At 46.2% G+C, this 24,105-nt stretch overlaps 1 protein-coding gene across 1 annotated transcript in view; it reads right to left on the reverse strand.

The window, feature by feature from the left end:
* HMCN1 (hemicentin 1) overlaps positions 1–24,105 on the reverse strand; it is a 302,818-nt gene that overhangs the window by 89,700 nt on the left and 189,013 nt on the right. The window contains exons 59-66 of the mRNA XM_075616900.1: positions 17,495–17,608; positions 17,203–17,405; positions 16,621–16,702; positions 16,403–16,534; positions 11,071–11,220; positions 10,776–10,935; positions 9,674–9,798; positions 9,126–9,309 (exon numbers count right to left, since the gene is read on the reverse strand). Of these exons, the coding sequence (XP_075473015.1) occupies positions 9,126–9,309; positions 9,674–9,798; positions 10,776–10,935; positions 11,071–11,220; positions 16,403–16,534; positions 16,621–16,702; positions 17,203–17,405; positions 17,495–17,608 (1,150 nt within the window). The remainder of the gene's footprint in view (positions 1–9,125; positions 9,310–9,673; positions 9,799–10,775; positions 10,936–11,070; positions 11,221–16,402; positions 16,535–16,620; positions 16,703–17,202; positions 17,406–17,494; positions 17,609–24,105) is intronic.

Genomic DNA, 24,105 nt, shown 5'->3' on the forward strand with positions numbered 1-24,105 from the left:
TAGGACTGTGGGACATCTTCCATTGAATAGGTCATAAGGTGTGTTGCGGCTGTACCTCATTCTAAAAAAATGAAGCCAAGGGCTGCGAGTCAGATGCAGCCCCTGGGATATCAGCTCAGATTGTCGTCAGTTCATGGGTTCCTTGGTCAGCAGGTGATGGACAGCACTGACTAAAGTTTACTAAACGCTAACAGAGATGTCCCCAAGGTGTAAGGAAGCAGGAGTCACGCCGTGCACGGCGTGCTCCTTACTCACCCGCGGCTCTGTCTGGGCCTCCCGCGGCTCGCAGGGACTCCTTCCCCATGGCGCCGAGCTCCGGTCCTCCTATGCGCGCGCGCGAACGTCTACTCTCCTCTTCTGCCCTCGGTTCAGGGCGTGGGTCCGCGCACGCAGCTACAGACGCTGCCACAGGGAGGCGCGGCCACACAGGGGTGCACCAACCCTTTAAAGAGACAGTACCCCTTTTCAATGCCACAATACAATTCACCAATACTTCTAGGATTTATAGCTCCTCCTCCAGGAACTCATCTAGACCTATCCCTGTCTCAGCCTGGCCCATTCACACACCCCCACCTTGCTACTCAGCTATTGGTTCCTCATACCTACATACCCTCCAGATTCATTAACTCATCGGCTGAGCATAGAACCAGTTGTTTTCATCACTCTCTGCCTCCCTAGTTCTGTTTCACAGATTCCCTCGTGTACCGGACCGGCTTCTGCTATGTCTTCCTGAACCTCTGGCATCCCGAACTCGGCATACGGCATCACGACTCTCCTCATCTCTGGCATTCCGATTCTGGCTTACGGTAAATGACAACGTCTCTCTCTCTAACCCTGGACTTGGCTTCCGCACCCTCTACCATCCGTACCTCTCCTACCCCGATCCCGGAATCCCAGACCACTCTTCAATCAAGACGTGCCCTCGTGGCTGTGGGTGACGTTATATCCTATCCCACCTCAGCACCGCGGTCCCGTCTCGTTTGTGGTGAGCACATCCTGACATTGTGCTCAGCCCAACAAACATGGACCCCGCTGAGGTGGAGCGCACTATTAATGCCCATACTGCTCTTTTTACCAGACTAGAGACTTATCTGGAACAAGCAGATAGACGGACGGATACGTTGCAGCAAAGTGTTCACTCCCTTACGGTTCAAGTTCGAGCTCTCACTCGGCAACTGTCACCCGGAGCTTCCCCTGCACCTGCAACTACCTTTCCCACTCCTCCGTTTGCCCTGGAACCTCGTATTCCTCCTCCCAAACACTATGCTGGGGATCCCCAAGGATGTAGGGGCTTCCTTAACCAATGCCTCATCCAATTTCGTCTCTCTCCCTCTCGTTTTGTCTCTTCTATCTCCAGGGTCGGCTATATCCTGTCTCTTCTCACCGACCAGGCACTGGCATGGGCTTCTCCCATCTGGGAACAACAAGGGCCTCTCACACAGGACATCGATCTCTTCGTCGAGGAGTTCCGAAGAGTTTTCGATACCCCGGCACGGAAATTAATGGCAGCTTCGGCTATTCATCATATAACCCAGGGAGATCGTACCGTCGCCGGGTATGCCGTGGAGTTCCGCACTCTTGCTGCTGAGACGGGTTGGAATAATGAAGCACTATCTTCTGCGTTTTGGCAGGGTCTGTCTGAGTACCTGAAGGATGAGCTCGCGGCGCGGGACCGTCCTACTGATTTAGAGGAGTTAATCGCCCTGGCGGTTCGAGTAGATCAGCGTCTACAGGAACGAAGATACGAACGCTCTCGTTACCGACAACGGGTGTCAAGAAACCTTGCTCCTTCCTTCATTCCTCCGTTACCTCCTACCGAGAACATTCCGGAACCAATGCAGTTGGAGGGCAACAAGTTGTCTCCTGCCGAGAAACAACGTCGGCGCAAGGCCGGTCTCTGCATGTACTGTGGCAACTCCAGTCACACGTTACCCCAGTGTCCTCACAAGCCGTGGAAACGCCAAATCCCAATAAAATCCAGGAGAGTTTCGTTGGGAATTCTCACCCTTTCTCCTATTGTCAAGGACGTACTTCCCACCAGGATAATGTTGCCTATTACACTGTCTGGAGAGGGGTTTCACGCTCAAGCGCGAGTGTTCATTGATTCCGGGTCCGCTGGTAACTTCATCGATGAGACTTTCGCTAGGCAAAACAATATTTTGCTTATCACCAAGAAGACGCCAGTAGGTCTGGAGGCCATTGACGGTCGACCTCTACAACCGGCATTTATCACGCTACAGACGGTGCCTCTCCTAATGCAGTTCATTGATCTTCATACGGAGTTCCTTACTCTCGATGTGATACACTCTCCCTCGGCTGAGCTGATTGTGGGTCTTCCTTGGCTTCAACTCCATAATCCTCGCATCGACTGGACGGATCGGGAACCCATTCAGTGGGCCACTTCGTGTGCCAAGACCTGTACCAGGATTTCCCAGATGATTGGTGGGTTGTCTACCCTGCCAGAGAAGATCGATTCTCTACCTTCTGAGTACTGGGAATTCCGTGATGTGTTCGACAAGGCACGTTCCGAGATACTACCTCCGCACCGTCCTTTCGATTGTCCCATTGATCTACTTCCTGGAGCACCTCTTCCTAGAGGATGATCCTATCCGCTCTCTCTCCCAGAGACGAAAGCCATGAGCACCTACATCGCTGAGAATTTAGAAAGGGGTTTCATCAGAAAATCTTCCTCTCCAGTTGGTGCAGGCTTCTTCTTCGTCAAAAAGAAGGACGGTTCTCTCCGTCCATGCATTGACTACCGGGGGTTGAATAACATCACGCGCAAGAATCGCTACCCTCTGCCCTTGATTCCGGAACTATTTGACCGTCTCCAGGGAGCTACTATCTTTTCTAAATTGGATTTGAGAGGTGCCTACAATTTAGTAAGGATACGAGAGGGAGACGAGTGGAAGACTGCCTTTAACACCCATGACGGCCACTACGAATACCTGGTGATGCCGTTCGGACTGTGCAACGCACCAGCAGTTTTCCAGGATTTTGTCAACGAGATTTTTCGGGACATTCTTAACAAATTTCTTATTGTTTACCTGGATGACATCCTTATTTTTTCCCAATCCACTCAAGAACACATCAAACACGTTCAACAGGTGTTGTTACGCCTTCGGGAGAACCATCTCTTTGCGAAATTGGAGAAATGTCAGTTCCATCTCAAATCAGTGGCGTTTTTGGGTTACGTTATTTCTGATTCCAGTTTCAATATGGATCCAGAGACACTTAAGGCGATTTTGGACTGGCCTCGCCCGACCACTCTCAAAGCCGTGCAACGCTTCCTGGGTTTTGCGAACTATTATCGACGTTTCATCCGCAATTTTTCCTCTACAATATCTCCCATAACTGCTCTCACTAAGAAAGGTGCAGATCCTTCATCGTGGTCTGAAACTGCCATACAGGCATTTGATCTGCTGAAAACGGCTTTTGTCTCTGCGCCCATCCTCACACACCCGGATCCTAAACTTCCATTTACCTTGGAGGTAGATGCTTCTGACATCGGTGCTGGGGCTGTTTTGTCCCAGAGGACATCTCCCTTAGCCAGACTGCACCCGTGTGCCTTCTTTTCGAAGAAATTTTCATCTGCAGAACGGAACTACGATGTCGGGAACCGGGAACTTTTGGCAATCAAATTGGCATTAGAGTGGAGACATTTCTTAGAAGGTACAGAGACACCCATAACCATTCTTACAGACCATAAGAACCTTCTCTATCTGGAAGGGGCACGTCGTTTGAACTCTCGGCAAGCCCGCTGGGCATTTTTTTTTTCACGATTTAATTTTCTTATCTCCTTCATTCCTGGCTCCAAGAATCTTAAAGCGGATGCTCTCTCTCGACAGTTCCTTGCTGAGGACAAATCTGAAGAGCAGCTAGAGACAATCATTCCTTCTAGATGTATCTTGTCCGCCAACTCCTTTGATATTATGGGCAAGATTCAATCCGAACAATCCCAGACTCCTATAGGGCTCAAAGTTCCGGAGGGAAGACTCTACACGGCATTCCAACACCGCAAAAAGGTTCTCGAATGGTGCCATTCTTCTAAATCTGCAGGACATCCGGGGATACGGAAGACCAACGACCTGGTTCAACGCACCTTCTGGTGGCCAGAGAGGGCTAAGGATGTAGAGGAGTTTGTCAAAGCGTGTGGTACTTGTGCTCGCAACAAGGTACCTCGGGTCAAACCAGCAGGCCTTCTTCTTCCTTTACCCATTCCAGATCGTCCCTGGAACCATATTTCTATGGACTTCATTGTAGAGCTTCCAGACTCCAAGGGAAAGGATACGATTCTTGTGGTCATTGATCGTTTTTCCAAACAGACACACCTGGTGCCTTTGAGGGGTCTTCCGAATTCCTCCCGCCTTGCGGATATCTTCATTCAGGAGATTTTTCGTCTTCATGGGGTGCCAGCAACCATTGTTTCGGATCGCGGATCTCAATTTGTATCAAGATTTTGGCGTGCCTTTTCCCGAAAATTGGGGATTTCACTTCAATTCTCTTCAGGATACCACCCACAGACCAATGGGCAGACGGAAAGGGCCAACCAAAACCTGGAACAGTATCTTCGATGTTTTATAACCGATACGCAGCAGGATTGGGTGGATCTGCTTCCTTGGGCCGAGTTTGCTCTTAACTCTCTTTGCAATGATTCCACTCAAGAATCTCCATTTTTTATTAATTGTGGCTTTCATCCTTCCTGTTTACCCTTCTCCTCCTTATCCTCAGGAGTACCAGCGGTGGACAAGCGCATCTCCCGGCTGAAAGACTTATGGACAAGGATTCAGGAGAACTTAAAGGTAGCCACAGGGAGACAGAAACTCCAGGCAGATCGCCTTCGACGTCAAGTACCGGAGTTTGCTCCAGGAGACAAGGTGTGGCTTTCTTCCAGGAATATCCGACTAAAGGTTCCTACCATGAAGCTTGCTCCCAAGTTCCTCGGTCCCTTTCCCGTAGTTAGGAGGGTTAATCCTGTGGCTTACCATCTACGCCTTCCACCTTCGATGAAAATACCTTCGGTCTTCCATGTATCTTTACTTAAACCAGTATTTCAGAGTCCTCGCTTTTCCAAGAATACTTCTCCTCCACTTCCTCTTACGATTCAGGGTCAACAGGAGTACGAGGTCCAGTTTATCTTGGATTCCAGGATTTCCAGAGGAGGAGTACAATACCTGGTTCACTGGAAGGGGTTCGGACCTGAGGAACGTTCATGGATTCCCCATCGGGATCTTCACGCACCTCGCCTTCTTCAGGCTTTCCATCATAGGAATCCCTCCAAGCCTTGTCATGGATGCCCGGAGGTCGCCCCTGAAGGGGGGGGGGGTACTGTAAGGAAGCAGGAGTCACGCCATGCACGGTGTGCTCCTTACTCACCCGCGGCTCTGTCTGGGCCTCCCGCGGCTCGCAGGGACTCCTTCCCATGGCGCCGAGCTCCGGTCCTCCTATGCGCGCGCGCGCACGTCTACTCTCCTCTTCTGCCCTCTGTTCAGGGCGTGGGTCCGCGCACACAGCTACAGATGCTGCCACAGGGAGGCGCGGCCACACAGGGGCGCACCAACCCTTTAAAGAGACAGTACCCTTTTTCAATGCCACAATACAATTCACCAATACTTCTAGGATTTATAGCTCCTCCTCCAGGAACTCATCTAGACCTATCCCTGTCTCAGCCTGGCCCATTCACACACCCCCACCTTGCTACTCAGCTATTGGTTCCTCATACCTACATATACCCTCCAAATTCATTAACTCATCGGCTGAGCATAGAACCAGTTGTTTTCATCACTCTCTGCCTCCCTAGTTCTGTTTCACAGATTCCCTCGTGTACCGGACCGGCTTCTGCTACGTCTTCCTGAACCTCTGGCATCCCGAACTCGGCATACGGCATCACGACTCTCCTCATCTCTGGCATTCCGATTCTGGCTTACGGTAAACGACAACGTCTCTCTCTCTAACCCTGGACTTGGCTTCCGCACCCTCTACCATCCGTACCTCTCCTACCCCGATCCCGGAATCCCAGACCACTCTTCAATCAAGACGTGCCCTCATGGCTGTGGGTGGCGTTATATCCTATCCCACCTCAGCACCGCGGTCCCGTCTCGTTTGTGGTGAGCACATCCTGACACAAGGCTGCTCAGTGGCCATCGCATTCCTCTCTATTCATGTGCAAACAAAGCTTTTGCTGGGGGAGGGGGAAGTTACCAGCACTGCCTATATGGGAATGTGAAAGTGCAGTGTGTGCTGTGAGCATTGTGCAGTGAGTGCAGTGAAAGTGTGTGCTGTGTGCAGTGTGTGCAGTGTGCAGTGTGAGCAGTGAGCAGTGTGTGCAGTGTGTGCAGTGTGTGCAGTGTGAGCAGTGAACAGTGTGTGTGCAGTGTGTGCAGTGAGAGTGTGTGCAATGTGTGCAATGTGTGCAATGTGTGCAATGTGTGCAGTGTGCAAAAAAAAAAAAAAATTTACATTTTTTTTTTTTTTGAAACGGGACCCACGGGAAAACCGCGTTATAACCGAATCGCGTTATAACGGGTCGCGTTATAACGGGTTTACCTGTATATATATATATATATAGTTATAGTGCATTATATTTTTAGACCGCATTTACTCAATATTGCTTCTTATGGTCTATTTAACGATTTCACTTTGCTTAAATTCATTGTATGGCCCATACAAGAGAAAGGTACCGTTAGTACCCTTAGTAACCCTGCCGCTATATGTGATGTAACCCTACGTGTAATAATACCTTGGGCTTTGGTTTAAATGTTTTATTATTTTGAATGGATTATTTACTGGTGGTGACTTGCTATAGGTTTATCTGCTACATTGTTTACTTTAGGATAGAAGTAAAACTTGGCACATGTGGATTGTAAGGAGACAGAAGATAAAAGATACAATCTCCAATCAAGAGCAGAAAATGATATCCCCTTTAGGATAATTACATTCAAGAACCAAGAGCCTTCCAACTTTAATGATATAATAACCATAATATTTTTCATACATAGTCACAGAATACATCGCTGTTCATATGTTACAGTCACAATGAGTCCATGGCCCAAAGAGCTTGCAATCTATTGTTGGTGCCTGAGGCATTGGGAGATAAAGTGACTTGCCCAAGGTCACAAGGAGAAGCGACACTTTGATTTGATGCTGGCTCACCCACTTCTAAGACTGTGACATTACCCCTAAGAGTCTTTAAAACGAAGAACAACAATCATTCTTCATGATTACAGCCCTATTGTTTGTTTATAGAGTTCTGAGAAATATTGTAGCATAGTACGCACGTATTAATACAGAATGAGACATAGATAAATACAGTTACTGTATTCACAAATCGAATGAACAGAAAATTCAGGCACTCGCAGGTCTTAACTTCAGGTGAAGTGAAGGATCGATGTTTTGGTCCTGACAGTCTATAACCGGGCATTTTCTCCTTGGGTCCAGCCTCTTCTCGCTCTCTGCCTCAGTCACTACTACACAGCTTATTATAAACGTTATCTCATCGCCTCATTTTTGTCTCACTTTGGGCTCTCGTTTTCTATGGTACAATATCCCTTTCATGCCACATGTAACTTAGGGGAATGCACTATTCTTTCCCTCCCTTCCTGCTCTGATCACCACTTCAGGGCTCACAAGATATGCATCTGTTTGGGAGACTGCACTGTTTGGGCATTCTCTCAGAGGGTATATACATCTGGTAACCATCAATGTAACCATCTTGACAAAGGCCTGTGTTGGGACCAAAACATTGACTCTTCACATTAATAAACCTGTCCGGTCTTGAACTTTCTCTTAATTGTTCAGTGCACCAGAGCTTCTGAAGGAACGGTGATCATGAGTGCGGTCTTTTCTGTATCACTGTGGTACAGATCTTACATACTTTCTGGGGCAATATGAGGCTACTTTTAACATACAGTATATGAGGAGAATTAATTGGTATAGAATAATAGATTAATATTTCCATTTGTGGCATGATGGAGTGAACCCAAGAGTTGAAGGCCAACGAGGTGGCCCTGGGCATCCAGACTGATAAGGTCTCTGAACAGGTCCAGGAGACTCTTCAACTTTTGGGTAGATTAAGGCCAAATATCCAATGTCAGTCTATCTGGGAATCTCCCTGCGCCTACAGGGTGTCACACAGCTCTATGTCTATCTGTGTATGTATGGCTGTATGTATATAGCATGTATGTGTACAGTATGTATCTACCAGTGTATGTATGGCTGGAAGTATATAGCATGTATGTGTATGTCTGTATCGCTGTATGTATATAGCATGCATGTGTATGTATGTATCTATCAGTGTATGTATGGCTGTATGTATATAGCATTTATGTATCTGATTGTATGTATGGCAGTATGAATGTGTGTATATATGGCTGTACATACATAGCATGTATGTATTTGAGTGTATGTATGGCTGTATGTATATAGCATTATGTGTATGTATGGCTGTACATATATAGCAAGTATGTGTATATATCTATCAGTGTATGTATGTATGTATGGATGTATGTATATAGCATGTATGTGTATATATCTGAGTGTAGGTATAGCTGTACGTATATAGCATGCATGTGTATGTATCTATCAGTGTATGTATGGCTGCATGAATATAGCATGTATGTATCTGATTGTATGTACTGTATGGCAGTATGTATATAGCATGTATGTGTGTGTATCTATCTATCAGTGTATGTATGGCTGTATGTATATAGCATGTATGTGTGTGTATCAGTGTATGTATGGCTGTATGTATATAGCATGTATGTATCTAGCATGTATGTATCTGAGTGTATGTATGGCTGTATGAATATAACATGTATGTGTATGTATCTATCAGTGTATGTATGGATGTATGTATATAGCATGTATGTGTATGTATCTATCAGTGTATATATGGCTGTACATATTTAGCATGTATGTAGCTATGAGTATGTATGGCTGTATGTATATAGCATGTATGTGTATGTATCTATGAGTGTATGTATGCATGGGTGCATAGGGTGCCCTATTATAACTCTTTTGTCCATATGTCCTATAGTGAGCCCCTTTAATCTGTTTCCACCTGTTGGTCCTTCATATCCCAATTCAACAATACTTAACTATTTGTACAGTTTAATAACCAGACTTACCTGAATAATTGTCCAGCAGACAGAAGTCTTACTTGGGATGACACAGGAAGAGGAAGGCCATTTTTCAGCCAGTTGATCTGCGGTGGAGGGCTACCAGTTGCAAGGCATTCAATGTTTATTGATGTGTCTAAAACAGCAGTAAGTCCCCCTGGCTTGTCTCTGTTCTCAGCAATTCTGGGAGCAACTAGAGTGAATATAGATCAATCGTTTCACATAGTCTCTTTTAACACTGTTAAATAGACAAATGAACCCTTTCACTGCCATTGGCCAGCAACAAATTCCTACTCAACACATTTCTGGCCCATCTGGTAGAAAACAGGAATACCTACTAAGCTCATGGCTGCCGACACTGGGGGCCGTGGAAACTCCAGCCCTGGGCCCCCAGCGGCCCTGACTAAGCTGAACATATGCCCTTTCTTGAGAAAAGGGACACAATGTTATGCCATTTTTCTTGGCTTCAAATTCACTTAGCAAATTGCATATCCTAAAGACGCCTTCCTAATTGATCTCGAGCATATTAAGAGTTTTGAAATAAGTCAAATATATACCATATACATTTACGTTGAAAATTCTGTCGTCTTCTCCTGCAGAATTAGTAGCTACGCACGTGTATTTCCCCGTATCGGCTGTTCCAACCTCCGACACGATTAGGGTTTTCCCGTCTGGGTTCACTCTGGGAAATGAACAGAACAGACATCACCTAAAACAGACGTTCTTTCCCTAAGGTCAACGCATATGTACAAAGCTAATTGTATGCAAAAAGAATTACCATTGTATTTCAATAGCATAGGCGTAACATCACGTTATTGTTATAATGTGACCAAGAATGAAAAAACTGTCTTTGAGCGGGTCCACTAGTTCTGTACTTCCTTGTCCCAGGCTTAGTTGTATAGGCTGACTAATGCTGCAGGCAAAAGCTCTCGGGACTCCTTGTATAAAATGGATAGGAAGTTAAAAGGTAGGGGGGTTGGATAGGCGGCATCAGTCTGTCTGGGAGATGAGGTGGAGTCCTGCCAAGGAAGGAGGCCAGAGATTCTCTCGGCCTGGCGGCGCCTCTGCCTAAAGTGACATGCCCTCTGGCGTTTGTATGTCATTAGCCAGAATCCTTGTCTGCAGCTTAACCACTATATGACTTTTGCCAACAGGGTAAATAAAGCAGGTTTGAGGTCATGCAAACACACTTATCTTTGCTAGAGGCGCAAGGAAATGTTTGTGTATTATGTGAAATGGAACATCTCAAATAAAGTCCAAAAATCCATGTCTAAGACTTCCATCCGGTAATGGTTAAATATCTCTTTCTTATACCCAGGTCTAAAGTTTTTATAAGAACGACCTCGCAATTTACTTACACCCTATGTTAAAGATAGCAGTCTAGGTTGGTCATATTTTTGTCCCCTTTCAATTTTTTTTTATTTAAACAGCACAGCAATTAATTCCCCAAACATAGAAACCGTAACAACTCTACAGTTCTTTTTTAATGTGCTGTTGAGTCAGATATCAGCTGTTTCATAACACATTGTGTTGGAACCAATGACTTCCCTAGGGCGTATTTACAGGACACAGCAACGTCGGTGGATATAGAATAAGCCTCTAAGTTAGGAAAGTAATTTTCAGCATTCCAGTAATTCCCTTATGAAATAAATCTCTTACCTTATTCTGTGAGAATCAATGTTGTCGATACGTTGACCATCTTTTAGCCAATAAATAAGAGGGGGAGGAATCCCATCAGCATTACATACCAGCTGGATATTTTCTCCTGGTAAAACGCTGATCTCATTTGGCATTTCAGAACCAACAATACTTGGAGGAACTTCAAAAATATACAAAATTATATGAAAATGATATACCCATACAGTATACATTAGTCAGTGCAATTGAAACATTTGTGTTAGAAATGCATTATTCTGTATCCCACTATAATGTTAAGATCAATGAACAGACTTGCCTTGAATGGTCAGAATGTAGTTTTTTGTAGCTTTGCCGTCTATGTTTGATGCAATACAGGAGTAAGTCCCGCTGTCCTTTAGCTGAGGTCTGGTAATCGTCATCCTGCTCCCACCGGAAAGGATATGGATTTCCAGAGAATCAGAGTGATCTACATATTTAGAAAATTATACATTCAGAAAGTTTATTACCAAACGAAAAGCCACTATATCATGTTTTAAAGATATGACTTCTTGATCTTTCTTACTATATGTATGGCAATATATAATTATATATACACATTATATACACACACATAAATATACTGTAGATGATATATTATTATATATTGCGTGTATATAAAGCAGCACTCATGTAACAATCCAGTAACTTGCGTGCGTGCGTGCAGTAATAGGGAATTGATCATCAAAATAAAGTTGAAATAGGCACTCGCAGGTACTTGGAACAAATAAAAGGATTTATGTAACACATCAATTTTTCTGTCCTTTTCCAGGTCAAGAAACCTAACTACCCTCCCTGTATCCCCACCACCCCATGCCCTGTTGAGTAAAGGTTAATAGCTTATTAGCCAAATGTGGCTAATAGTGCTTTTGGCCACTAAATCTACAAACGTATTAAAGTAAATTTAAAAGCAAAAAACATCGACATTAATCATACCATTTTGAAAAATTGTTGGTTGGATGGCTATTAATGTGTTTAGCCTGGCTTTAACCTTAACATGAGCAATATATTTGATATACAGTACCGACACACTTTATTCTCGCTCGGCTAGTCCCGCGAATTCGGTATACCCGGGTGTATTCAGGTTTCTGATCGTTTTCTGCCGGAGTGCATTGCGTTATTTTCCCGGCAGGGATTTAAGCATTTTATTCCGGCTGGCTGCAATACTGCAATGCCGTGTAAATACACATGGGGGCGCTTGCGAGCTGTTCTCTTTGAAGCCGTCCCCTATAATGAATTGTAATGCAGTATATATACTGTATATATATATACTGTATAACAACAACCCCTATAAGCCCTAACATACAGTACTGTACACATACAGTACTGTATATGCACATACATAAATGATACTACTGTATGGGCGGCGGGGGCGAGATGTGTTTGCAGCAGAGAGAGATCCGCTGCTCTCTCTCTGCGCAAACATCGGCACATTAAAAATTATTTTAAATACATTTTTATTGATAGTGTATATGTGCAGGGGGTCTCCGGAGCTGAACCGCGTTGGTTTCAGGTCTGGGGACCCCCTGCTCCCCGAGATACAGCCCCTTTATGAGGTGCCGGTATCCCTCTGCTTGGTTTAAAGGGCCCGACCACGTGATCGCGGCCTGTAAACCAAGCAGAGCAGAGGGATACCGGCACCCCCTAAAGGGGCCTGTATCTCGGGGAGCAGGGGGTCCCCAGACCTGAAACCAGTGCGGTTCTGCTCTGGAGACCCTCTGCACATGTACAGTATCAATAAAACACATACAGTATACAGTATAAATAAACACTCGTTCTTTACATTAGCGGCTATGCGCTATGGTAAAGAAGCAGCATTTCTGTATTTTAATAATATTGTACAGTGAGCAGGGGGTTCCCTGAGCCAGAAATTAATGCTCAGGGACCCCCCCTGCTCCTGCTCAATATTATTAAAAATACAGAAATGCTGCTTCATTACCATAGCGGATAGCCGCTAAGGCAATGAAGGGGTTAACCCACCGTGCCCGCTTTATTGTGCGTAGTGGGGATGGGTGAGGGGGGTATTTGGCCCTTGGTGTGAGTTTAGGACTTGCGGGGTGTTGCGGGTGCACTTAACCCCTTCACGACCGTAGCAGTTAATACCGCTACGGTCATGAAGGGGTTAAGCCCTCCCGCTACCCCCCCGCAAGCCCTAAACAAGCACCGTTGGGGCTAATACCCCATTCACCCACCCCCGCTACCCACAATAAAAAAAATACACACACACAGCAGCCGCCAAAAAATAAATAAATAAATCTAAATAAATAAATAAATGACAATAAATACATTTGAAATACATTTTTATTGATAGTGTACATGTGCAGGGGGTCTCCGGAGCTGAACCGCGTTGGTTTCAGGTCTGGGGACCCCCTGCTCCCCGAGATACAGCCCCCTTTAAGGGGTGCCGGTATCCCTCTGCTTGGTTTAAATGGTAAAGAAGCAGCATTTCTGTATTTTAATAATATTGAGCAGGAGCAGGGGGGTCCCTGAGCATTAATTTCTGGCTCAGGGAACCCCCTGCTCACTGTACAATATTATTAAAATACAGAAATGCTGCTTCTTTACCATAGCGCATAGCCGCTAAGGTAAAGAACGAGTGTTTATTTATACTGTATACTGTATGTGTTTTATTGATACTGTACATGTGCAGAGGGTCTCCAGAGCAGAACCGCACTGGTTTCAGGTCTGGGGACCCCCTGCTCCCCGAGATACAGGCCCCTTTAGGGGGTGCCGGTATCCCTCTGCTCTGCTTGGTTTACAGGCCGCGATCACGTGGTCGGGCCCTTTAAACCAAGCAGAGGGATACCGGCACCCCCTAAAGGGGGCTGTATCTCAGGGAGCAGGGGGTCCCCAGACCTGAAACCAACGCGGTTCAGCTCCGGAGACCCCCTGCACATGTACACTATCAATAAAAATGTATTTCAAATGTATTTATTGTCATTTATTTATTTATTTATTTAGATTTATTTATTTATTTTTGAGCGGCTGCTGTGTGTGTATTTTTTTTATTGTGGGTAGCGGGGTGGGTGAATGGGGTATTAGCCCCAACGGTGCTTGTTTAGGGCTTGCGGGGGGGTAGCGGGAGGGCTTAACCCCTTCATGACCGTAGCGGTATTAACTGCTACGGTCGTGAAGGGGTTAAGTGCACCCGCAACCCCCCCGCAAGTCCTAAACTCACACCAAGGGCCAAATACCCCCCTCACCCATCCCCACTACGCACAATAAAGCGGGCACGGTGGGTTAACCCCTTCATTGCCTTAGCGGCTATCCGCTATGGTAATGAAGCAGCATTTCTGTATTTTTAATAATATTGAGCAGGAGCAGGGGGGGTCCCTGAGCATTAATTTCTGGCTCAGGGAACCCCCTGCTCACTGTACAATATTATTAAAATACAGAAATGCTGCTTCCTTACCATAGCGCATAGCCGCTAAGGTAAAGAACGAGTGTTTATTTATACTGTATACTGTATGTGTTTTATTGATACTGTACATGTGCAGAGGGTCTCCAGAGCAGAACCGCACTGGTTTCAGGTCTGGGGACCCCCTGCTCCCCGAGATACAGGCCCCTTTAGGGGGTGCCGGAATCCCTCTGCTCTACTTGGTTTACAGGCCGCGATCACGTGGTCGGGCCCTTTAAACCAAGCAGAGGGATACTGGCACCTCATAAAGGGGGCTGTATCTCGGGGAGCAGGGGGTCCCCAGACCTGAAACCAACGCGGTTCAGCACCGAAGACCCCCTGCACATCTACACTATCAATAAAAATGTATTTAAAATGTATTTATTGTCATTTATTTATTTAGATTTATTTATTTATTTTTGAGCGGCTGCTGTGTGTGTATTTTTTTTATTGTGGGTAGCGGGGTGGGGGAATGGGGTATTAGCCCCAACGGTGCTTGTTTAGGGCTTGCGGGGGGGTAGCGGGAGGGCTTAACCCCTTCATGACCGTAGCGGTATTAACTGCTACGGTCGTGAAGGGGTTAAGTGCACCCGCAACCCCCCCGCAAGTCCTAAACTCACACCAAGGGCCAAATACCCCCCTCACCCATCCCCACTACGCACAATAAAGCGGGCACGGTGGGTTAACCCCTTCATTGCCTTAGCGGCTATCCGCTATGGTAATGAAGCAGCATTTCTGTATTTTTAATAATATTGAGCAGGAGCAGGGGGGGTCCCTGAGCATTAATTTCTGGCTCAGGGAACCCCCTGCTCACTGTACAATATTATTAAAATACAGAAATGCTGCTTCCTTACCATAGCGCATAGCCGCTAAGGTAAAGAACGAGTGTTTATTTATACTGTATACTGTATGTGTTTTATTGATACTGTACATGTGCAGAGGGTCTCCAGAGCAGAACCGCACTGGTTTCAGATCTGGGGACCCCCTGCTCCCCGAGATACAGGCCCCTTTAGGGGGTGCCGGAATCCCTCTGCTCTACTTGGTTTACAGGCCGCGATCACGTGGTCGGGCCCTTTAAACCAAGCAGAGGGATACTGGCACCTCATAAAGGGGGCTGTATCTCGGGGAGCAGGGGGTCCCCAGACCTGAAACCAACGCGGTTCAGCACCGAAGACCCCCTGCACATCTACACTATCAATAAAAATGTATTTAAAATAATTTTTAATGTGCCGATGTTTGCGCAGAGAGAGAGCAGCGGATCTCTCTCTGCTGCAAACACATCTCGCCCCCGCCGCCCATACAGTAGTATCATTTATGTATGTGCATATACAGTACTGTATGTGTACAGTACTGTATGTTAGGGCTTATAGGGGTTGTTGTTATACAGTATATATATATATATATATATACTGTGTATATACAGTACTGTATATATATATATACTGCATTACAATTCATGAATTTATGCCATCTGGTGGACACTCGAAGCATTGCAGCCTATTAAATCCTGATCATTATCACTTAACAGATCAGGCCCCCGTCAGCCAGGCATGAACCGTGGCTAGGAAGGCAAACGCAACGGGGCTTGTCAGAGGTGAGGAGCGGCGCATTCCAGGTATCTGCCAGGTACAAACTGGGCATTTGCTCGAATAAAGTGTGTCGATGCTGTACATATATCTACCTACATATACATATATATATACACACATCCCACATACACACAAGAATTATTAATATTACATAAGAGGACATATTTATGATCTGGTAATTATGACCGACCCTTAAAGTGGGTGACTTACTGTATGTTTAATACCAAGGGATCTGAGGAAAGTTATTGTTCCTATTGTGCTGTAACAGTGCATGCAAAGAATAAAGCTGTGAGGTTTTGATAACTTTGTGCACTATACCTGTACTGTATTGATCTATAAAGAAATGTAATGTCCCCAAAAAGGTGTCACAAAGTACAACGATCTTTCATTTATCAAGAACCATAACGACTTCTGTAACATACAGTAATACTATATAAATATCATGTTTATTAGTACAAACATTCCCCAAATAATATCGGAAGCAGCAATGATGCAGTAAAGTCCGAAACAATTGGATTGGGTAAAATGCAACACGTTCAGCTGTTACAGTATGTGCTACTGTACCTAATTGTGCTAATGTATGTGCTAATTAGTACTTAGCAAAACACAAGTCGCTTTCTGCTTACTGATCTGGTTTCCATCCTTCAGCCATATTACGTTGGGCATGGGAATCCCATAAGCATCACACGAGAAGGTAATGGAGTTTAGGATAGTCCCATTATGGTGCTCCTCTTGTGGACCTTGGATGCTGGGTGGCACTGTGTGCAAAGACAGGAGAATTACTTTGTCATACCCTTACTAGCTAAACATTTAACACACACAGAACACACTGCAAAGCACTCACCGTAAACACTGAGGAAGAATTTCTTATTATCCTGTCCTACTACATTCATCGCCACACACTCGTATTCCCCGGTATCAGACACCTGGAAGACAAACAATAATTCCCGCTAACTGTATTAAAACCGTTAGGCACTGTGTGTGTCCTTCTCCGACAAAGTCTTCAGCGGGGGAGGCCAACTCCAGTCCTCAAGAGCTACCAACAGGTCAGGTTTTCAGGATACTCCTGCTTCAGCACAGCAGGTGGTGCAGTCTTTGACTGAGCCACAGATTGAGCCATCTGTGCTGAAGCAGGGATACCCTGAAAACCTGACCTGTTTGGAGCCCTTGAGGACTGGAGTTGGCCGCCCCTGGTCTACATCAATGAACGTCATCTCAGGATTAAATACGCTGAAAAACACTGCAACTCACCGCAAGTAACCCACTAGAAAATGTTTAAACACGTACAACTAAATGGCATGTTCTTATTGAAACAAAGGAATTATCTCAGACAGCAACCAGTCATCTCAGAGAACTATGCACTTTGTAACGGTGTATATGAAAACATGCACAAAGAGGATCAGTACGGCAGGGAACACATGTTTACCTGAGCATGTTTCATGGTGAACCTCTGCCCTCCTGCAGTAATTGTATGATTGGCTGACTCCATGACCAGCCGTCCATTCTTGTACCAGGTGATGATGGGCGGTGGGACACCATTGAACTCACACTCCAACGTTGCTGATGCCGTTACCTGTATGTTTATTTCCGTAGAGGATTCCCCGATATCATCCAGAATGCTCGGGGGCGCTAGAATTGAAAATGTTAATTAGACGTTGCTACTGTATTGATTGTGTCCTGGTATTCCAATTTAAACAAAGCATATAAAGGAAACGAACCATAAATGTTCAGGAAAAGGGTTTTCTTTCTTTCTCCAGCTTGATTAATAGCAATGCAGGTATATTCACCCCCATCTGACAGTTTGCTTTGTGGTATCTGTAACATTCTTCCACCTATACAAGACAACATATATGTTTCTATTTACAATGACAAAGTACAAGACAAAATTAACAGACGATGGGTAATATTTACTTAGACGTGCGGCTCCAACAGACATCTTCCATACGGGAATACAGCTCACGGCCCATTCACTTGAATGGCTGGTAAAGGGGTCTTATGTACTAAGCCGTATTGCAAGGTGTTTAATGGAGTAGCACTGCTTAGTAAATATGGCCCAAGGTGTGGGACATATTTGATGCTGAAGGTATGCTTTTTTCAGCTACTATTATATGCCACTTTGGATTTTTTTGCAAGCATGCTGGGATATTGACGTTCCCTGTGTCGTATCATCCCCCTTATTGCTCATGTGGACTTGATCTGGAAGCTCACTTAGAACATCAGGTCCCTGCACTTCCGTACCGTTCTAGGCTTTGCATTTCCAAACTGCGGTCCCTGCAGCACCAGCGCCCGCTAATGCCCAGAGTGAAACCCGGCAACCTTAACGTCACACAGTTCTCTCCCACAGTATGTGACTTTCGGACACTGCCAGCAGTTCAGCACTTAAGGCACCCAAGTCCAGTATTTTTTCAATATAAATCATAGAAAGATGTTCCTAGTAATAACACCCCTATTATAACTCAAAATAGCACAGAATTTCCAAAGGATTCAATGGCAGTGATGGGTGGTGCAGAATACCCCAATATATGCCACTATATCCCACCAGAGAGAACAATCAAGCTACCTACATGTATCTAGGAATACGAATGAACAGGGCTAAGTAGGTATGGGGATTTTATTAATTTATTTATAAAAATGTTTTACCAGGAAGTAAACATACATTGAGAGTTATCTCTCGTTTCAGGTATGCCCTGTGTTATGATGACCAATACATGGTTACATTAAATAAACAGGGGTTATATATTATATTTAAAGACAATGCATGAACAGTTAAAGATAATATATGTTATAGGTAGGGACGAGCAAAACTGTCAAAATCCGTTTCACGGAAATTTCCGAACTTTCCATTCAAAATCCGTTCCGCTCTGTAAAACCCGTTGACGGATTGTTCCAGTTTCAATCCGTGCGGATCAAAACCCCCATTGGATACAATCCATTGGTGAATTTCAACAATAAAATCCACGGATTCCGCAATCCGTGGGATCCCGCAATCCGTGGGATCCCGTCCGTGTGCGGATTGCAGAATCTGCAGATTAGATTCTTAAAATCCACCAGTGGGTTTGCTAAATCAACCACTGTATACTGTCAGAGATAAAAAAAAGAAAAGACGAGTGGCCCTTTTTGAGACCGATTCGTGGAAATCCGTGGACGAAAGGAGCCAGCTGATCCGCGGCGGAGCCACATTCGCCAAAACAATTTGTCCATCTCTAGTTATAGGCGTATGTAACAGTTACAGACCAGATTAAAATGTGAGACAGCTGAAGTGTTCTGGACCAAGCACACCCTGATAAATGCGTAGGAGCAGGCAGGTTAAGGCTGCGTCCTGGGTCAGCGCTTAGGCACTGACCCGTGCTGAGGCACGATGACGCTTCTCAGTGAGCCCCTGCAGCCGCAATGAGAGCGGCTTTAGCAGGGGCTCGCTCACGCTTCCGCAAGCGTGCGGAAACGTGTGTCTTATTACATTTTTAGATTTGGCGCTTACGGGAGCGCAGGGCCGGACACGTGAGCGGTTCGCCCAATGAGGGCGAACCATCTCCGTGACGTCACAGATTTCAGGATATAAGAGCTGCATGTGGTAGGGGTGAGGAACTTGTTCAGATAGGTGGGTAGCTTGCCCTGAAAGTATTTGCCGGCAAGACAGGAAATATTCTTTGCGCCTGGACTGAAGGGTTCGTCAATCTAGTTCTTTGAGCATTTCGCAGTGATGTGTGTTGTAGTTACATTGTAGGACAAAGCAGCATAGTGTTGTAGAGGGTGTCAAGTTTGCTAGGGTGAGTTTGGTTGCTGTTCCATATACTACGTCGAGGTACTGTAGGAGTGGTACAGGCACACAGGGGCCTATTCTACAGGCATTCATAACCAACTTATCAGGGCCTTTTCGCCCAAAATGCCTACTGCTATTCCAGGGGGCAAACTGGGGGGCGCAAGAATTTCTAGGGGGGGTGCGGCAGTTACAGAGGCCCTGCGCTCTTCCCCAAGGCATTTAAATTAAATGCCGGGGGGGGGGCGTGAGGCCTCTGTAACTCCTGTACCTGCTCTCTGCCGGCTCTTCAGCGACGCATCGCCATGGCAACGCGACGTCAAATGACACCGCGGTGTCATGTGACATGACACATCGCCATGGAAACGCACATCAAATGATGTGCTGGGGTCATGTGACGTTACATGACCCGCCGCATCATTTGACACCGGGTCCTTGGACAGGGGGGCGGGAACGCTGCGGCTGTTAGGCAGGGGGGCACAGCTCAGGAAGTTTGTGCACCCCTGTGCTATTCTGTAAGCCTCGATAAATGGCGAATAAAGGCATAAATCGCCCATTTTTTCAGCTGTCAAAAACAGATCGCCGGGTGAGCGGCTATAAGCCCCTTATCGGCAGGTTCTGAAACTCGTGCAATTCTAGTAGCCTCGATTAGTTTATCGAGGCTAATCGCAGCTTTAGAATGGCGTGTTGCTCCCCAAATCCTTTCCAAAATCCTGGCGTGAGGCTGGGGAGAATCTGCTGAGAAGGCGGCGAGAGAGGATTTAGGGAAAAAAAGCTTTTTTTCCTCCATCGGATTAATGTCTCTCTCTGCAGCTCTCTCTGCAGCTCTCTCTGCAGCTCTCTCTGCAGCTCTCTCTGCAGCTCTCTCTGCAGCTCTCTCTGCAGCTCTCTCTGCAGCTGGAACAAATCGCCGGGTGAGCCCTTTAGATAGAGGTGATCATCACGTCGCCGGCTACTCGCCCGTTTTGGGAATTTTGCTATCATCTGGCCTTTCTGAATACATTGATAGCAATGCTCAAAAAACTGACGGCATAAACGGCCCGGCAATTTTTTTTATGAAGGCTTATAGAATAGACCCCACTGACTTCCTAATCAAAAATTTTTTATTATGCCAAGGTGAACCAACGTTTCAGCCGCATATATCCACGATTGGATTCTACAAACCAATGAACTGATTGCAGAATCCGTGGCATGTATTGGTAATAATACTGTCATTTAAACATTCGCTGAAATCTGTGGACCAAAGGAACCAGCTGATCCGCTGCGGATCCAAATCCAACCAAAAAATGTGCCCATCTCTATCTGTAACTGTGACATACGCCCATCATAATATATTATCTCTAACTGTCATCAAATGTCTGTAAATATAACCTCTGTTCATTTAATGTACCCATGTATTGTCATCATAACTCTGTGCCCAGGACATACTTGAAAACTAGAGGTAACTCTCAATGTATCTATTCTGAAGCCAGGGCACGTTGGTATGAATGGCTCCCGATAGCATTAACACAGTTCCCTTTTAAATCACTCCAAGTCCTGTAATATTTCCTCCACTTTATTGGGAAAAGGTAGCAGGGTACAGATACTTGTGGATGGTGTGTAGTGGTGATTATTAGTTAGGAACCGGTAAAAAGAGATGGCCTCACCAAGGGTTATAAACAGAGAAAAGTTCTTTACTCACTGTCTCCAGGGTTGAAAAGAGGAAGTGAGGTGCGGTGTGGGCAAAGGAACAGTCTAGGGACAGACCATGTCTGAACAAACAGGAGGGGGGGCAGACTAGTCCATTCTGGTGAGGATCTCAGAGACTGCTGTAGCAGCTCACTGATGTCATGCTCGCAGGCAAGGAGCGCAACATTGTTGCAAGCCACGCAGGCACAGTATGTGTCTGCAGACTCCATGCAGCTGGGAATAAAATCTGACAGGCAGAAACTGCAAAGGAGAGAGGGGGGTGAGTCAGAAATGTGGCTCTTGTTCCATAACACTCCCCGTCTGGTATCTGTAGATACCACTATATGGCAAGCTATGTGGAACATATGTGCAATACATACAACATAACAATATACTGCAAAGCTCCATATTTCCATAGCAATGTGATACCGGCTGGTACCACTGGCATCAAAGTCCTTTGGCCAGGCCTTCCAGTAAGGGAAGCCAGGTGGGTGCGCAGCTCTTGGTTAGCTTGACGCACCACAATGTCTCTTAAAAGTCCACGGCACTGGTAACCAGTTTTTCCCCATCACAGTCCGATTTGGGCATTAGAAGGATAGTCTCTGTAATGGGTCTTATTGAGGCGGCCTCCTACTCTCATGAGGCCGTCGTTGTCGATGAAGGGATTCAACTTCCAGAGTGGACTGTTTTTGTGAACACTCTTCTTTCCGCGAATGCAATTGATCTCTTCCGCATATGTTTCCCTTTGAACATGACTGAGAACAGTTTCCTTAGCCTTTGTAATTTCCTCTACGGTGCGCAGCTCTTTGCAGATGTGCCAGCCGTGGCAACCGGTAGTTTTACCGTCTGGTGTCTGGCGGAAGGAGGAGGCTATATGCCCGAGATGGGCTACTGTTCGCAGAAGGGCCGTCCATCTTGAGAAGCGTTGGAATCGATGTGATCCGAATGCGTTTTTGTGCGATACATTGGTGAGTACCACGGATACTTGTGGGGGCCTTATCTCCGTATCCTTTTCGGGATCCACGAGTCCAAAATCGTCAACTGGGGTTGGTAGCGTTTCCGCAGGCTGCGCAAGAAACATTGGTCCTGTGAGCCACGACGTATTCTGCAGTTGAGATGCGGGTACTGATCTGGTGGCGTGATCTGCGGGATTTTGCTCTGTGGGCACGTGGTGCCATTGTTCTGGTTGGGTTGACTTCCTGATTCTTTCTACGCGGTTAGCTACGTATACGTAGAATCTCCTTTTCTTATTGTAGATGTATCCCAGTACCACCTTGCTATCTGTGTAGAGTTTGACGGCATCTGGTTTGCTGTCCATCTCATTCTCGATAAGCTCCGCCAGTTCTACTGCTAACACTGCACCACACAGCTCTAGTCTGGGTATAGTATGGTCGGGTTGTGGCGCCAGCTTAGCTTTGCCAAGGATGAACCTGATGTGGCAACTTCCATCCACGTCCGTGGTTTTTAGGTAGGCCACCGCTGCTATAGCTTTGGTGGAGGCATCTGAGAACACGCAAAGCTCTTTGCTGTGTGCGGCGGTGAGAGATATAGGTGAATAGGGGCGTGGGATTTGAAGTTGCTCGAGGGCCTTCAAGGAGTGTTTCCACGTTTCCCACTCTTTCCGTTTTTCTGGAGGTAGTGGGGTGTCCCATTCCTGTTTTTCGAAGGACATTTCTCTGAGGAGAGACTTCCCTTGTATAGTGACAGGGGCCACGAATCCTAGCGGGTCATAGAGACTGTTAACGGTGGACAGGACTCCGCGACGTGTGAAGGGTTTTTCTTCGATGGCTACCTGGAACGTAAAGGTGTCTGTTTTAAGGTTCCAGCTTATCCCTAGGCTCCGCTGTATGGGAGGCGTGTCGGTCCCCAGATCCAAATTCTTGAGATCTGGTGCTTGATCATCTGCATGGAACGCCTTCATCACTGTGGCACTGTTGGAAGCTATTTTGTGCAACCTTAGGTTGGCTTTTGCTAACATCTTTTGTGTCCTCTTGAGTAGATCTACGGCTTCTTCTTCGGTGGGAACTGATTTTAATCCGTCGTCCACATAGAAGTCTCTTTCGACGAAGCTCCTGGCGTCTTTCCCGAACTCTGCTTCTCCGTCTTGGGCCGTTCTTCTGAGGCCGTAGGCTGCCACTGCAGGTGATGGGCTGTTCCCGAAGACATGTACTTTCATGCGGAACTCCGTGATTTCTTTTTCTATGTCGTCATCTTGGTACCACAGGAATCTTAGGTAGTTACGGTTGTCTTCTCGCACAAGGAAGCAGTGGAACATCTGTTGAATGTCTGCGGTTACAGCGATAGGTTCCTTGCGGAAGCGGATCAGCACTCCCAGAAGACTGTTTGTCAGATCCGGCCCGGTGAGGAGAACATCGTTTAGGGAGACTCCCTGATGCTGGGCACTGGAGTCGAATACCACTCGGATTTGGCCAGGTTTCTGGGGGTGGTAGACGCCAAACGACGGGAGGTACCAGCATTCTTCGCCTTCTTTCAGTGGGGGCGCCGACTCTGCATGGCCACTGTGGAAGATTTTTTGCATGAAGGCCACAAAGTGTTCCTTGGTCTCCGGTTTCCTTTGTAGGTTACGGCGGAGCGAAGCGAGCCTAGACATAGCATGGTCTCTGTTGTTTGGGAGGCGTCTTCTTGGCGAGCGGAAAGGTAGTGGGGCCACCCAACTGCCCAATTCGTCCTTGAAGAGCTCCTTATCCATTAACCTCAAGAATTCTTTGTCTTCCATTGATGGCGCCTGTTTGTCGTCGTCCTTTGTTGTCTGGAACACTGTACTCCCTAGGTCATCGGGGTATTTTCTTGCCACAGGCGCGTCTCCGTAGTTCCTTTTGGTCTCGAGCTTCTCGTGGACCTGAAAGTGGTTCGGACAAGGTTTGAAGTGAGATATACGACCGT

Source organism: Ascaphus truei, chromosome 10, assembly GCF_040206685.1.
Source record: "Ascaphus truei isolate aAscTru1 chromosome 10, aAscTru1.hap1, whole genome shotgun sequence".
NCBI classification, from domain to species: Eukaryota; Metazoa; Chordata; class Amphibia; order Anura; family Ascaphidae; genus Ascaphus; species Ascaphus truei.